The following is a 16315-nucleotide window of genomic DNA, read 5'->3' as shown; positions in this document are numbered from 1 at the left end:
AACACACACACACAATCAACAGACAGACAGCCACCAGAGAACCCTCAGGTCCACACAGTGAAGGCCAATCATCCACTGCCCTGTCCTTTCCTCTGCTCAGGCTGGTCGGTCTATGTCCATGGGGGAGGTGGGGCCCTGCACAGTGAGCCAGGCTCTGCAATGTGAACTTCATCTCTGTGGTCCACAGGCAGTTCAGGTGCCAGGCTGACTTTAGCTCTGTCCCTAACAGATGCTCAGCCAGTATCTAGTGATGAAAAAAGCCAAGACCAAACAAAAGCTGACCTCAAATTGTACCGGGGTACCCACTACAGATGGCAATGTATTTACCCTTGCCAAACACACCATTCATTCTGGTGCCCATATCACCAAGGCAGACATTGTACAGATGCATTCTGCTTTCCTGGGGACTCCACCCTGCACTCCCACCAGCACAGAACTGGAAATAGTGACTAGCAGAGTCAGAGAGAGGCCAGACCTGAGGGTATAGCCAGCTGTACATCCCCGAGGGACCAGTGGGAAAACAAAGATGACAGTTTGGAACCCATGTGCTATTTTCGGAGAACAGTGCTCAGATTATATGGGCTATAGCCTGAAATTATCTCAAATCGGGAAAGTGTTTTTTTGCAACAACTGTTTTCAAATGGTTGGGGAGTCATTCAGAGGAGGGCTCCCTACCAAGTTCATTGTGGGTCCCCATGTGTAGCAGTGCAAGGCATCAGCTCACTCAGCTACACGGATTGCCTGCAGGACAGCCAGTCCATCATAATGTCTGCCCACCTCTTAGTTCCTGAGTTAATACTGCAGTTACAGCCAGTATGGCAGTGAAATGTGCAGTTAGCATTTAACCAAGGAACTTAAACCAAATAATAATAATAATAATAATAATAATAATAATAAATAAAAATTTTTTAAAAATGAGTGGGTTATTATTTTTTTAATCTTTGTTTTGAAAGCAGCCAACCACTGATAAACTGCCATCACTCAGCCATCATGATCATCATCAGGGACAACCTGGCTCTCGTGGTCTAAGGACATCTGCAAGGCACCAGGGTAGGCACAGGAGGGTACCCAGAGCTCCTGAGAAAGGGCTACAAAGCCTAGTCTCCCTGAATGAGCACCTCACTAATAAAAAAACAAAACCCCAAAACCAAACAAACAAAACAGCCAACCAAACCCCCATAACCTCTCAGGCCTCAGTGGGTGCAGGGGAGCCCAGAAACACAGGGTGGGGTGTGGCCAATTTTATTCCAGGTACTAGTGGGCAGCAGAAATTAGCTTCTGTAGTCACGATGCCAGGCCATTTGAAAAAGCTTCTCCAGTGCTGATGACCTTGACCTACCCTGAGAGCACCGATCCCGACACCAGGGGGCAGGGAGAGCTACCAGATGTGTTGAGACAGCGGGACTGAGCCCAGCAGAATCACATGATGCCCAGTGGGCAACAGAGAGAAGCCCTGATCCTTGAGAGGATCCAAATCTAAATACCTAAGAAATGTGGGGGGGAGGGGGATGCGTGGGGGGATGGGGGGGTGTTTCTTTGTAATCTGCAATTACCTGCTTTGATTTCCCCTTCTCTGCACACTTGGCTTTTTTTTCTTCAGAGACCTTCCAATACACCTGTGAGGGAGAAATGCATGAGAGCCCCATTCCCTGCAGCCTCCCCTGAAAAGGAACTGCTGGGATAAAACAGACACCAACAGAAAGCACACAACACAGCTCAGCATAGAGGTTCGCAGCCAGAATAAAGTCAGACTGAGAAGAGGTTCAAGGAGCAGGCAGATGCTGAGACCAGAGTCATCCCCAGGGCTTCCTGATGCTCTGTGACCATCATCCCCAAACTAGCAGGATCACACAGCCTTCGGGACTTGCTACAAAGAACAGAAGAGGGCCGGGGAGATGGCTCTGTGGGTGAGGTGCTTGTAGCTAAGCAAAGGACCTGAATTCGATGCCCAGAATCCATGTGAAAAGGCTAAGTGTGGTACCACCCTGGTGATCCCAGCACTGGGGAGGCGGAGACAGGAGTGTCCGCGTGGCTTGCGGGCTGCCAGACTACTTGACAAGCTCCAGACCAGTCGAGGGACCATGTCCCAACATAATACAATTTTAAAAGTGGATGGCACCTGAGGAAAGACACCCAAAGCTGTCCTATGACTCACCCCCCCACCCCCCGCCCACACACACAGAATGAAACTGAAACCAATTTAATTATACCCAAAAGTACAGGCTTTCATTTATTCTTTTGTGTTTTGTTTTCCAGACAGGGTTTCTCTGTGTAACAGTCCTGGCTGTTCTGGAACTCACTCTGTAGATCAGGCTGGCCTCGAACTCACAGAGATCTGCCTGCCTCTGCCTTGTAAGTGCTGGGATTAAAGGCATGTGCCACCATTGCCTGGTTCCTTTTTTTAATTTATTTTTTATTTGCATTGGTGTTTTGCCTGCATGTATGTCTGTGTAAGGTGTCAGATCTTGGAGTCACAGAGAGTTGTTAGCTGCCATGTGGGTGCTGGGAATTGAACCTGGGTCCTCTGGAAGAGCAGCCGTGCTCTTGACTGCTGGGCCATCTCTCCAGTCCCCCGCCCCTCCCCCCACCGCGGTTCTTTTGTTGTTGTTTTTTCAACCTTAAACATTTTTATTATTACATGTAGGTGTGGATGTGCATGTACCACAGCACATACGTGGGAGTTGGTTCTGTCTACTACAAGTGCCCCGGGGGTTGAACTCAGGTCACCAGGCTTGGCAGCATGTGCCTTACCTGCTGAGCCATCTCTTCGGCCCCTTCTCAACCTAATTTTTTTTCTTTGACACTTTTATACATGTAAATAATGAATTTTAGTCATTTTCAGCCCCTGTTCCTCTCATCCTTTTAAAGGTGACCATATAGAGTATCATTCAACACAAATCAAACAGAAACAGCCTAGATGTTTCTTGGGTGAGCTTGCCGGTGGAGTCCTGAGCCAGGTGCAGAAGGGAGGCCCACTGGGGTGGGGTGGGCACAGGACCTACCTCATGTTGCTTCTCAGAGACGTCCAGTGCATTCACTGCAAAGACAGCTTCCCGGGCGCCCACGTACAGAGTGTCTTTGTCCTCACTCATCAGCAAGGCCGAGTAGTTAAAGATGCCCGGCTCATGAAACTGCGCCAGGCCTACCTCTGTGGGCAACAGAGGAGGGAAGAAAAGGAGGAGCCGAGGAATCACTGCTTAGTGTGCATGTACCTCGTCTCACCTCCGAGTCAGGGCAGACTTGTCACAGGGGCCAGCTGTCTACACTGCTCCAGCATGGAGCAGGACCCCAGAGAACCTCAAAGCACCCACCAAATGTGAGAGGAGCCGGCCCATGACTGGAGCCCTGAGGCTAGCATGCATCCCTAGGCTATACCCCTGACCTCCCTTTCTGTCCCCTAGTCCTGTTGAGTTCCAAACCACTCATACTGGGGGTTTCCAGCATATCACAGACCAGATTCTTGGTCTACGCTGTACCTCTTTAATGTGCCTTTAACCATCTACTTTGGGTTTAGAAAGAACATAATGGTTTAGGACTTTCCCACTCAGGAAATAAATGCCTTACTTGAAACCCTCAACAACAAAAATTCAGTATTAGGGCTGAGGATGCAGCTGAGTGGTAGAGCATTTGCCTAGTATGTGCAGGATCCATAGTCTCTGCCCATCACTCCCTTTAAAAAGTCAAGAGGGGTAGATACATCTCTCTCCTCAGCAACTTCCAGGCATGACCGCTAACTCCCAGAGACAAGTGACACTCCTTTGCACTTGCAGCAGTTCCAGGAACACGGTAACACAGGAAGGACATGAGCTGCCCTGGATTTCTTAGAGTCTCACTCTGTGGCCCAGGCTAGCCTGGAACTCAAGATCCTTCTGCCTCTGCCTCCTGAGTGTGGGGGTTCCAAGTATGTACTGTGGTGCTTAGCTTGGCATTATGAGCTGGCACTGGTAAGTTCTGAACTTGCCTACAAGTAAGTATTCCCATGTGTCCAGGTGGCTTCAGAGTCGGGCATTCTTTTTTTTTTTTTTTTTGAGACAGGGTTTCTCTGTGTAGTTTTGGTGCCTGTCCTGGATCTCACTCTGTAGACCAGGCTGGCCTCGAACTCACACAGATCCTCTCGGCTCTGCCTCCCCAGTGCTGGGTATTAAAGGCGTGCGCCACTAACGCCCGGCGAGCTGGGCATTCTTACTGCACTTTGCTTCCCGGCCCTCTGTCTTCACACTGTCCCCTCCCTGGAATGCTGTGTAGCCTGTGTGCCCCATCCTGGAAGTCTGACCTGGAGACCTCTGAGGCTGAGCTAACCTCAGCAGTGCAGTTCAAGTGCCTGGCCTCTAGTCAGCAGTCATTAAACTGTGAGCTATTGAGATCACATGTGCACTCTGACTAAAGCCTGGCACCTGCTGTGGGCCTGAAGCAGCTACCAGGCCTCTTGCTCACACAGCATCCTTCGGGCATCCCTGCCAACATGACCCCGCAAAGCATCCAAAGCATGGATCTCCATGCTCTCCAGAGCCACTGGCACCCACAGCTTTAGAACTCACCTCCATGCTCCCAGGTGATCCGAGGCACAGGTGCAAATGCCACCACTGTCCCCAACACTACCATCAGGGCCAAGAATAGCCCCCCAGTGGGAGCACACATCCTCATGGGCAGGGGGCACCAAGTCCTCAACAGTGGACACACATAGATGGCAGAAAGCTGTTGTGGTGTGGCAGCAGGGACTTCTCAGAGCCCCAGGGCTGGGGCCAGCGGCACAGACTGGAGCCCATGAGTGGTGGGGGTCCTGAGCCGCCACATGTCAGGTTAGCGGGGGCCACTTTCACCACCACATGCCAAAGGCTACTGCTGTTCCCTTCCAACCTGCAAACGAAGGAAAGAAAAGCTACAGGTCACAACAGCTCCAGCTGGTTCTCAGTCCCCTCCATCCCTTCCCACTGCCTATCCTGCCTGAATCTGCCTGCTGAGGGACATGGAGGGCATCCAGGATTTGTGGTGCCACCAGACAGACAGATCCTGCAGAGACACAACAAGGCTAAACACACCAAGATGGGCCTACCAAGGTGGATTACGATATATGATGATTAGCTAGACGGACAGCCAGCTGCTTGGTGATAAGCCACAAATGAAAGGAACAAGCCGGGTTTCAGTTCCCCGGGAGGCTCACTTCCTAATTTCTGACAAACCCAGAAAAATTACCAGACATCAGAAGGCTGCAGTGACAAGGTGCATGCCCGAGAATACATACAAGAGTCACATGTGTGGGCTGACACGCAAAAGTGCATGTAGCCATAAATGTACACAAACATATGCACCCATATACATACAGTATGTGAGCACACACACTAACCTTTACACCCACGAAAACACGCCCTCAGGGCCTCATTTTGCAGGAGTAACTGGCCTCCACAGAGGACACACAGCCAGCCCAGGAGGCAACCCGAGCTCTTCCTGCCTCACTGGGAAGAAGTTAATTACCATGGAAACAGTAGCAATTAACTCTGATTTGTCCAAACAAGAAACAGAAAAGCAGGCTTTGCTGTTTGGTGGAACTGTGGCCATGAGGCTCTTGAGCCCGACCCTGTCTTCACCTGCCCCAAACAGGCCTAAGGCTCAGCACACATCAGGACCCCTGTCTCTGAGCCTATAGGCCCAGAGCCAGGGCTGTGTCGCACCAGCTGCCCAGCTACTCAGGTAGGCTTCACCTTTGAGTGTGGCCACCTGCCAGGCCTTCCCTGCCTCCCACAGAGGGTGAGGCCAGCTGTTCCTACATCTCTATCCAGTCCTCTGTCCGGTCCATCCTCAAGTGTAGCCCTGACAACATGTCTGGCCTCTATCCCAATGCATTTGGAAGCTTCCTAAAGCCAGAACAGCCTGAATCCCTCCTTTCTCCAAGGACTGGAATATTCTGGGCCAGTGCAGCTGATCTTTTCCTTAAGTGACTGTTGCTGTAGCTCAAAAGCAGTGATAGACGCCATGCCACAGGGTGACTCCAGTCACAGGCAATGGCTTCACAAACAGGGGTTAGCCGGCCCAGCCCCACCTACAGATTCACAGCAGCTCGGCACCGAGGCCTGACTCCTATGCTCATCCAACCAGAGGAGCAGGAAGCCAAGAACTGAGGCAGAGGCTTGGAAATAGACAGCGGTGACAATTATGAACTCTGGGTTCTGCTGAGCAAGTCCACAGTGTGCCCTGCCTTGCAAGAGCCCATCTCCTGCCACAGTTGGGAATGGAGATGTGGGTTGCTGGGGTCCAAACCATGGGAATCTTTTTTTTTTTAATAGAAATTTTTTTTTTAAGATTCATTTATTATGTATACAGTGTTCTGCCTGCATATGTGTCTGCAGGTCAGACGAGGGCACCAGATCTCATTATAGATGGTTGTGAGCCACCATGTGGTTGCTGGGAATTGAACTCAGGACCTCTGGAAGAGCAGTCAGTGCTCTTAACCTCTGAGCCATTTCTCCAGCCCCATGGGAATCTTCTTAAAGCCAGGGCCACCAATTCCCTCCAACGCTGAGTGTCCACACTGCTGACGAAAGGGCTGCAGCCAGGACAGCAGTGTCTCCCTGATCTCAAGCACCCTCTGGGTACAGAGCTTCTGCAGCATGCCCAAGGTACAATGGCACGGGTCTAACCCCCGTGCTTTGCAGAAACTGGAGATGGTCAGGGCAAAGGAGCTGTGGCAGGCAGGAAGCCCTCTGATTTGCATGCACACAGTTCCAGCCGTGAGGGTCAGGTGGCATGGGACAGGCGCGTCTTCCCTCCTCAGAGCCCTCCTGACGGAAGCAGAGGATGGTGACAACAGTTGAGGTTGGATAAAAATGACAACAGATGAGGATGACTAGCAGCCAAGGTCCTGCAGGTAGGGGTCACATGCCACTCCGCCGCTGGCTTTAAAATGTTTATAAGAAAACATTCCTTCAGGGATGAGTGTGTATCTCCATTGTTGGAGTTTTTGCCTATCATGCGCAAAGCCCTAGGTTCATTCCCCAGCACTTCATAAACCCAGGCACGGTGATGCCCAGCAGGTGGAGGCAAGAGAAAGGGAAGTTCAGGGCTATCCTTAGTTACATAGTTTGGGGCCAGCCTGGGCTACATAAGACCCCGACTGAAATAAAATGTAAAAATACAAACAGAAGGAAGAAAGGGAGGAAGGCAGTTCTTCCAAAAACAAAAGGAGATGGTGTAGACCTTGAATCCTAAGACAGAGAGAGGCGGGGGAGCTCTGGGAGTCCACTGCCAGATCAGTCTACACGGTGAGTTCCAGGCCAGCCAGAGCTACAGGTGAAACCTTGTCTCAACAGACAAACAAACAGGATGTGATGGTACACACCTTGAATCCCAGCACTCTGCAGGAAGAGGCAGGCGGGTCTCTGTCTACACGGTGAGTTCCAGGACTGCCAAGGTTACACAGTGAGGCCCTGGCTCAGAATTTAATTAATTAATCAAATGCTTAGTGACAGAGTGCTTGCTTAAGTATAACATCTTTGTATACCATACTGGAAAAGGGGGTGGGATGGGGAAACAAGACACAGAGAATCTGCCCACCTGTGAACTGTGAAACACAGATTCTGTGCAGAGCCTAGAACAAGGGGCCAACAGGAAGGCTTTGGCCCACACCAGACCCAACACAGTGCCCTCAACCTGGGAGCTGATGGACATGCATGCCACTTGTTAGGACGCTCCTCCACAACACAAAAGGACAGGAGGCAGTTCACAGACACTGCGAAGAGACGACCCATTTAGCTGGTAACACATAAATGTACATGTTGGGTAGGGTGATGAACGGGCCCCCTACAGTTCACCTTCAGCAGCAGCAGCACCACCACCACCACAGGACTTCAAAACTCCAACCTCTTCCTTCTCAGAGCTGTGAGAGTGTCACAGGACACACATCCCTGAGCCCCAGAATGAAACCCTCCCCTCCCCTCCCCTCCCCTCCCCTCCCCTCAGTAAGACACAATGGATGGGAAACCTAGGAAGGCATTGGCCACCAGAAGCATGCTCATCCACCTTCAACCCCATCCACTGGCTGGATCCATGGACACCCAACCTGCAAGTCTGTCTTGAACGCACCTCCTTCCCCATCCATTACCCCTCCCCAAGCTCAGCAGCTTTCCTTTTCCCCTTCCTCCCAGCCTGCCCACCCCTTGCCTCTGTGCTTCCTGTTTCATTCTGGGTACCGGGATCCTGAGCTTTCCTGGGTGGGCAGAATGCCCAGTTCAACACATTTCTAAGTTGCCCTGGTTCTAGCCAAAGAAATGTAGGTGGAAATTACTAGAAACAATTCCACGAAATTGGCTAACAATAGCAATTTGACCCTAAGCTCGTCTTCATACCTGGAACTGAGACTTGATGTCTGGAGGTCTAACAGTCATTCTATGAACATAAAAATAAGGATGTCATTCTATGAGCTGCAAAGTGGAACATCTCAGAGGCCGGGTCCTGACAACACCGCTAAGACACTGCACCTGCATTTTCCTGCAGCCTAAGAATGAATTATTACCAAACACAGTCAAAATGGAGCAGTCAGAGCCCAGAGGAAGAGAGACTGGCCTATAGTGGAAATGTAATCAAAATGCGCTACCATGGCCGAGTGTGCAGCCTCAGTCGCCAAAGGGGAGCGTGTGTGTGTGTGTGTGTGTGTGTGTGTGTGTGTGTGTGTGTGTGTGTGTGATAACCAACTGGGGGGAGGGGTAGAGGTGCAAGACAAGGAGCAGAGAGCAGGAGCCTCAGCTTGTGCCCCAACACAGTGCCTGGAATGGAAAAGCCAGGACACAAGCTAAAACAAATTTTAGGAAAAACATCAAGTGGCTGAAATAACTAAAACTCCTCACTGCTCCAGGGTAGTCGGTCTGGCCAGGGCTGCCCTTGGATATAAGCTTTATAAAATGCACCAACTGGGGCTGGAGGGGTGGCTCGGCAGTTGAGAGCAGCTGTTGCTCTTTTAGACAGAGAACCTGGGTTCCATTCACAGCACCACATGGCAGCTCACAACCATCTGAAACTCCAGTTCGAAGAGGTCCAACACCGCCTTCTGGCCCTCAGTAGCAGTTAGCAGCAACTCTTTTGCCAGCCTTGACTAACTGTAAAGACAGTAGGAACTGTGGGGTTCACTGGGGCCCTCAAACATCCCCACCCTGGGCTGACCCTGACACTGCTTACAGAAGCACAGAGCATGCTCAGCCAAGCCATGCCCACTACAGCCGCCGGCTCCTGTAGACTCAACCCCACAATGCGGAGCACAGTTATTTCATGGGCAGACACTAGAGGGCAGTAGCCTAGCTAGACACAACAATCCCCAGGGAACAGCCAGAGGCCTGGAGGGGGAGAGGGAGCAGCAGAGTGGAAAGGAAGGGGAGGAGAGGGCTGTTGGGTTTGACTTTTTTTTTCTCTACACTACTCACTGTTTGGTGTAATTTAAAACCCACTTTAAACAAAGCGCCTGCCACTCCCACACAGACAGGCTGCCACAGTGCCTTCCAGGAACGGCTCCACAGTCATCCCTGAATGCCAAGTTCAGGACCTTGCTCTCTGTGTTTAAATTTAAACAAATGGATGCAACACCTTTCCCTCAGGGGAAGCCGAGGTCTCCCGCTGACAGCTGAGGCCCTCCTGTTCTCTGTGGTGACAGTGAACTGTCACTCTAGTGCTATCAGAAGAGGGCCTACAGCCCATTAAAGGCAGGGTCACGAAGACCCCATTTACCACATGGAGAGAGAAGACTCGCTCCGATTCAAAACCCAGGATAAAGAGCTGCAGCCCCTCCCTCCTGCCTGCCTGGGTGTCAGAGGGCAGCTCTCCACCTCCAGGGAACCCTGGAGATCTCAGCAGGGGCTGCAACTGGAAACAGGAACAATCCCCAGCCAGGGCAAGGTCCAAGAGTAGTGAGCACCCAGCTCAGGCCTGGAATGCTAATGGCCTTGGAGAGCATTGTGTGCGTGTTTGTACCTCAGTGCATACACTGTGTGTGTGAACCTGTGTCATGTCATGTCAACCAGGGACATGCGTTTACCCATGTACACACTCATGTACATGGCCACACTTGCAAATGTCAAGTTAAATGTGTATTTCTGTATGTAACATGCACATAAGTGCATGCATACACATGTGCACACATATCTATATCTGCAGATGTGTGCAAACATGTATGTCTATATGTTTGTGTGTGCAGTGTGTGCGCACACTGCAGCTCCTCAGTAGGAGCTGATAGTGGGGGCAGGTCACAGAGGAGATGCCACTAGGTGTTCCTGTGAGGACAAGATGCCACACAGACTTGTAAGCATCCTCCTGGGCACCACAGCCAACACAACAGGAGATCTTGAATGGCTGTGGTAAGGCCGACTGTCCCCTGGACTCCAGCCCCGTGAAGACACTGGCCACAGGAGACTGCTCTGTCTACTTCCTACCTGCTCATTTGCTCAGACATAAAGGTGAAACTCAGGCTGCTACAGGATAGGTTAATCCAGCCACACCTTCCCTCCCAACTGGGTGTGGCCTTCCAACCACTCCCTGCCAACCACTAGCCAGGCACCCCACCCCTACAACGCTGGCTCCCCAGAGACGCTGATGTCACTAGCCTGAACACTGAATTACAGGGGGCCTGTCCCTTGAGAGTTGCAGGAGGGGTCCAGGAGCTCCTGAGTGGCTTCCTCACACAAAGCTGTTGTCCCAGCTTTGGTATTCCAGGCCCCAGAGCCATGGTCTCCAGTTGGCAGGGATACGCTCTACTGTACTAACACTGGCAAGGCACAGCTAGCGGGAGCAGCTGGGCATCACCACCCAGGTCAACACTCAATCTCAAGCCACCTCGCAGGGGCTCTTACCCCAGCTCATGCCTCATACCTAAGTACTAGGTGGGTGGGAGCTGTGCTGGGTGGGAAGCCAGCATGCAAAGTAGGACACGGGGAGTCGGGGCCACAGTGCCTATTGAACAGCAGTGGTGACTGGGTGCACACTAAGGAGCAGGTAGAGCCAGGAGAGAAGTGGGGTTCTGTGGGGGACCAGTGGCCACCTGCAGAGATCTATATGGTGTGGCTTAAACTTCAGATAGATCCTGACAACATCTCTTTCTACAGGGTTTGTGGCATGGAGGTGGCATTCTGTCACCTCCTCAGGCTCCACGGGCTTTCATTTGAAGAAGTGCAACCCTGGCCTCACAACGGCTCTTACTATCCCCCAGGACTCCAGGTACTGGTCCTGGATCCCAGAGACAGTGCAGGTCTGTACTGAGAGTGGCTGGCCAGCCCCAGCCCTCTGGCCCTGGGTAACCTTCGGCTGCTACCACGACTATTATGTTGTTACTGTGACACCCTAAATTCCTGTGTGGAGTCCCGACTCCTAGAGTGATGGTGACTGGAGGCAGGTGAGGCAGAGCCAATTAATATCAAAACCCAGTCTGGAGAGGCCAGTACCAGATATACTAGCAGACAGTAGTACTTACTCAGGAGGACAGTGGTGCTTTAGTCCCCAAAGAGAGAAAGGAAATTTCCATTAAAGATGCTTCAGAGTACGACGTCATTTGCATTTTTAAAGTTTCTTTCTTATAAAAACGTTTTCTAGCTGCATGAATGACACCATGGTGCTTAACTCCTCTAAAGAAATGTAAAATCAAACACCACATAGTGTCTCTGAGTCTCCACCAGCCAGTGCTGGTGATGCTGGAGTACAAAGGACTTTGGATGGAAGGGATAATAGAAATTAAGCCATGGCAACACTCCATTCCCTGGTGGCTTTGGGCCACAGAATTATGAACAGTGAGGATAAGAACTCACTATGTTGTTTGAACTCACAACATTGTTTGGACTGCAGAAGCTGCCACTGGTTCCTTGGCTGGAGCAGGCCAGCAGGTACACCTAGGCATACAGCCCAGACCCCAGGGTGGGTGCGCCTGGACCATACTGTGCCTGTTGCATACCTCCACTGCACTCGGAGGAAGGTGTAGGTCTGCATGGGAGCGATGGGCCATACTGTTGAGAGGAAGTGTTGGTCTGCACACAGAGACAGACAGACACCAGCCTCTGGGGCTGGTACTCAGGGGGACCCGGCTTACTATTTAATATGGCACTCAGTACATGAAATTGTCTGTACTTTCAAATTCCTTCTATCTAAGGAACCTGAGAAACACCAACAAAATTCAAAGACAAATGGTCAGAAGGAGGAAGAGAAGAAAAAGGAGGTGGAGGAGGAAGAAAAGAGAAGAAGGAGAAGTAGCAACAGCAGCAGCAAGACAATGCTCAGACCCCAGTGCCAACATAGACTTCCTTAGGAATACTGAGGTCTCGGGCCAGTGAGGTGACTCAGGGAGCAAAGGCACTTGCCATGGGAGCCTGACACCCGAGTTCAATCCCTGGTACCCATGGTGTAGAGAGAGAAGCAATTTTGAAAGTTATCCTCTGACTTCCACCGGCAAGCCATGGCATATACGTGCCTGGACTCATTTAAGTAAGGTCCCTGGCCCAGTGCACCCGGATATCTATGATATGTATGTGTGTATAACCAGCTCCACACCCCTCCTTACCACAGCCCTGCCAGGCTGTCTCTGTGGAGGAAGCAACGCTGCTCCTTGTGTCACTGTGTCCCAAGGAAGAGGAGAAGGATTAGGGATGATGGGTTTCATACACTATTCTGGTTATTTCTCTTAGCTTTGTCCAGTTAAAATGAATCACAAATCCTGGGTAGGGTGCCATCAGGAGTCCCCTTACGGTGCTGGCACGAAGGTGAAGGCCAGGATGGGTGCTATAGCCCACACCATGTTGAGAAGAAGTGCTGGGCAACATACAAAGATACCCGTACAGAGACACAACTGACACAGGACACACACCCACAAACACACAGGCAAGCACAGTCACGTGGGAGGTACAGGCACACAGACAAACTCAAATACGCATATGTGGAGCCGTGAACACACACAGGGACATGGACACATGTTCCTGTGCCCCTGAAAAGAAGAGAAAGCAGACATGGGATGCACGCAGGGCCATCACGCCCTTAGCAGCCACAGTCTAGAAGGGAGGGAGTTGGAGGAGAACATGCATAAAGGGAAGGGAAGGCCATCCAGGGGCATCAATGTCTAGCATCAAAGCCCCATGCTGCCCTGAGGGGTGGCAGCCATGTCTCAATTTTGGCCCCAATGAACACATAGCAAGGTACGAAACTCCATTAGATCCAATGGAGGCTTCTAGAAGGTATCAGTTGCTAACCCGGGCATACAAATCATACACAAAAAGATTTACCTGTACCGTGGGTCTCTGCGGTCGCTCTTAGCACTTAGGGAATGGAGTCTTCAGGAAGACTGCTCTGAAAGTATAAGAAACCAAGAGTCAAGCTCCTGGGTCCTCCCTCCACCCTCACACTTGGTGTGGCTTCCAGATGCAGGACACAAGTTCCTGCCACCTTCTTAAACTCATGGCCTCAGGCGGATGACCTTTCTACCCAGGACCTATGCAGCTTGTATACTGCAAAGGAAGTGAGGTGCTGGGTAGCCAGCAAAGAGGAAGTACAGTCTGGGTCGGCTGGTGCTGGCCTCACCACACACAACCACTTCTCTTTTCGGTCTTTTTTCTCCTAAAAAAAAAACAACTGGGCTTGAGTGATGCCTCAGAGGTTTAAAGCACTGGCTGTTCTTCCAGAGGACCTGGGTTCAGTTCCCAGCACCCACGTGGCCACTCACAAGTGTCTATGGCTCAAGTTCCGGGGGACCCGACACCCTCACACAGACATACATGCAGGCAAACCACCAACGCACATAAAATAAAAATAAATAAATTTAAAAAATCAATTTTGGTCAGGCTGTTGCTATGCTGCCCAGACTAGCTTCAAACTCAATATGTTCCTGCCTCTGCCTCCCCACTGCTGAGATTTCAGGTGTATGTCACTACACTCGGGCACCTCAGCCACTTTTGAATAACATAAGCCAGGTATGTGCATACAGCCCCATCACAGAGAGCAGAGTCCAAACATTGGACAAAGAATCACCAGGCTCAGTTACAAAGCTTGCCTAGCATGCAAACAGTCCTGGGTTCTATCCCTAGCATTGTATGAACTGGGCATGGTGGTGCAAGCCTATAATCCCAACACTCAGGAGGCGGAGGCTGGATGACCAGGAATTCAAGGTTTTCTTTGGCTGCAGAGTGAATTCAAGGCCAGCCTGGACTACATGAGACCCAGGCTCAAAGCCAAAAACAAGTATAATCTAGTTGCCTTATTCTTTTCAGCTCTTTAAAGACTCCAGTTACACTTTATGTATTTATCGTGTGTGTCTACATGTGTGGGTATTCATACCACAGCACGTGTGGAAGTTCAAGGACAACTTGTTGGCTCTCTCCTTCTACCATGTGAGACCCAGGGATCCGATTTAGGGAACTGAGGTGAGGAACAATCACCTTTACCGGCAGAGACATCCAACAATCCTAATTTCAGACTTGTGTCCTTTTCACCTTCCTGAGGAAACTAAGAAAAAACCACAGACGACATATTCACAAGAATTAAATGGGTGCTCACCCTCTGTCTTATTTGGTTGGTTTTTTTAGGGAGTGCTGGGACAGAACCAGAGACTGGATCCCACTAGGTCAGCAATCCACCTCTGAGCCTATTTCAGCCCTTCTCCTATCTTTCACAGTAGTTTTAAAGCTACACAGAAACAAGTAGTCACTGGGGAGTGGGGCCAGGCTTCTTCAGTGCATCCATTAGCATCGGGGACAGAGCCCTCCAAACCGGCTCCCTGAACCCAGTGACTCCATGCCATCAGACCCAGAGGTGCAACTTACATGCTGTGGACAGCTGGAGGCTGGGTGTTGGAGGGACCTGCAGGAGCAGGCCAGCCTGAGCTCAGCCTGAGCCCAGCCTGAGCATCTCCCCTAGCTTGCTGAGTCCTACGCTACTCCCAGTGGGACTCTGCAAATGATACAAGGTGACCCACCCAAATGGTCTCCTGTCACAGGGGTAGCGAGAGGGGGCAGTCTCCTGGGGTCAGGACAGAAAACAATTTAGGGGGACAAAGGAAGGGATTTATACAGGAGAGAAAGGTTTGGAGAGCAATGTGAAGGTCTAGATTACGAAGTGGAAAGACGCATTTTGGGGGACAAATTCTATATGCTTGCCACTCCATGAATGAAGGAACCTTGTCACTTCATGAATGAAGCAATGGCCAGGGCTGCTCCATATGGCCTGATCAGACCTCGTCACCTCTGTTGCAGGGCAGGGATGACAGTGTGTCCCTGTGTCCCTCTAATGTACACTGGCCTCTGACAGCTGGACTCACTGTCTGTACCCATTTCCTGCCCACCAAGGTTCCCATGCCCCTCCCTATCCAGTCTCTGACCCCAGCCAGCCCCAAATTCAAGCCATAACCCGCCTCTGGCTGCAGCGGCAGCTCAGACCCTGGACCTCCCACTTCTGTTCACCATTTACTCACACCGTTTGCTTCTGCTTCCTCAACACAAAACCACACAGGATATAATTAGTTCTCTCACCCCAGTCACCCTCCTATGGACTCACCCTGCGTGGGTATATGATGGCACCTTAGCCTCCTCAACAAAGCACCTGCTGGTGGCTTTCAGGATGAAGGAAGAGGAGAGAAAGCCAGCCTGGCTTCTCTCACCTCTAGGACAGTAGCTAGGGGGGCCCCACATTCCCAGCAGAAGTAACTGGATTAAGGGACTCTAAGGTCAAAACTACCAGCTCAAAGTCTGGGTCCTTCAAGCTTGTCTTAAGGAAGTTGCTGGGCCTCTCTGGGCCCGTTTCTCCCTCCCTTCAGAAGATGAGCTGACAAATAGGTAAGTGTTAACTGGGTGGCACTCTTACCAGTGAAATGCAGCCTGTCACAAAGGCCTCCCGGAGATGGCTCAGCCGCACACAAAAAGAGCAGAGTGTATCTGTGTTCGCTGAAGCATTTTTAAGTGTCGGGGCTGAGGCTGTATGCAGTTCAGGTGGTGAATGCTTGCTCGCCTAGCATGTGTGAAGGCTAAGGTGTGACACCCAGCACTGTTTAAAACTGGGTTTGGTGGTGGGTGCATGGCTATAATCCTAGTTATGGAGACAAAGGCAAGCAGATTAGAAGTTCAAGGGTATCCTCAGCTACATAGCAAGTTCAAGGCTAGCCTGGGCTACATGAGACACTGCCTCAGCTCTCTTCCCTATATGCAACAAGGGTTTGAACCACGATGTCCTGCAATGATCATAGGCCTGGAACCCCAGAATACCCACCACTCTAAGTGGCAAGCACAGGTTGGATAGAGCACAGTAAGACACGGAATGCAGCAGAACCCCCAGATCCCTGGCCTGGTCACAGCCAGGTCTCCACAAAGAAGAAACC

At 51.0% G+C, this 16315-nt stretch overlaps 1 protein-coding gene across 2 annotated transcripts in view; it reads right to left on the bottom strand.

Moving 5' to 3' along the window:
• The window catches only part of Sema4d (semaphorin 4D), a 91270-nt gene that overhangs the window by 17488 nt on the left and 57467 nt on the right, over window positions 1–16315 (bottom strand). Inside the window, exons 3-6 of one of the 2 annotated variants that reach the window (XM_059262942.1) lie at window positions 13236–13299; window positions 4539–4857; window positions 3003–3148; window positions 1554–1616 (exon numbers count right to left, since the gene is read on the bottom strand). In XM_059262942.1, the coding sequence (XP_059118925.1) occupies window positions 1554–1616; window positions 3003–3148; window positions 4539–4644 (315 nt within the window). In that variant the 5' untranslated portion in view covers window positions 4645–4857; window positions 13236–13299. Of the gene's footprint in view, window positions 1–1553; window positions 1617–3002; window positions 3149–4538; window positions 4858–13235; window positions 13417–16315 lie in introns of those variants that run through there. The other variant, XM_059262943.1, reaches the window with a different exon arrangement.

The sequence above is a fragment of the Peromyscus eremicus genome, chromosome 5 (assembly GCF_949786415.1).
Source record: "Peromyscus eremicus chromosome 5, PerEre_H2_v1, whole genome shotgun sequence".
In the NCBI taxonomy this organism is placed as follows: domain Eukaryota; kingdom Metazoa; phylum Chordata; class Mammalia; order Rodentia; family Cricetidae; genus Peromyscus; species Peromyscus eremicus.
The sequence above is the reverse complement of the archived record's forward strand: the minus strand, read 5'-3'. Positions and strand labels throughout refer to the sequence as shown.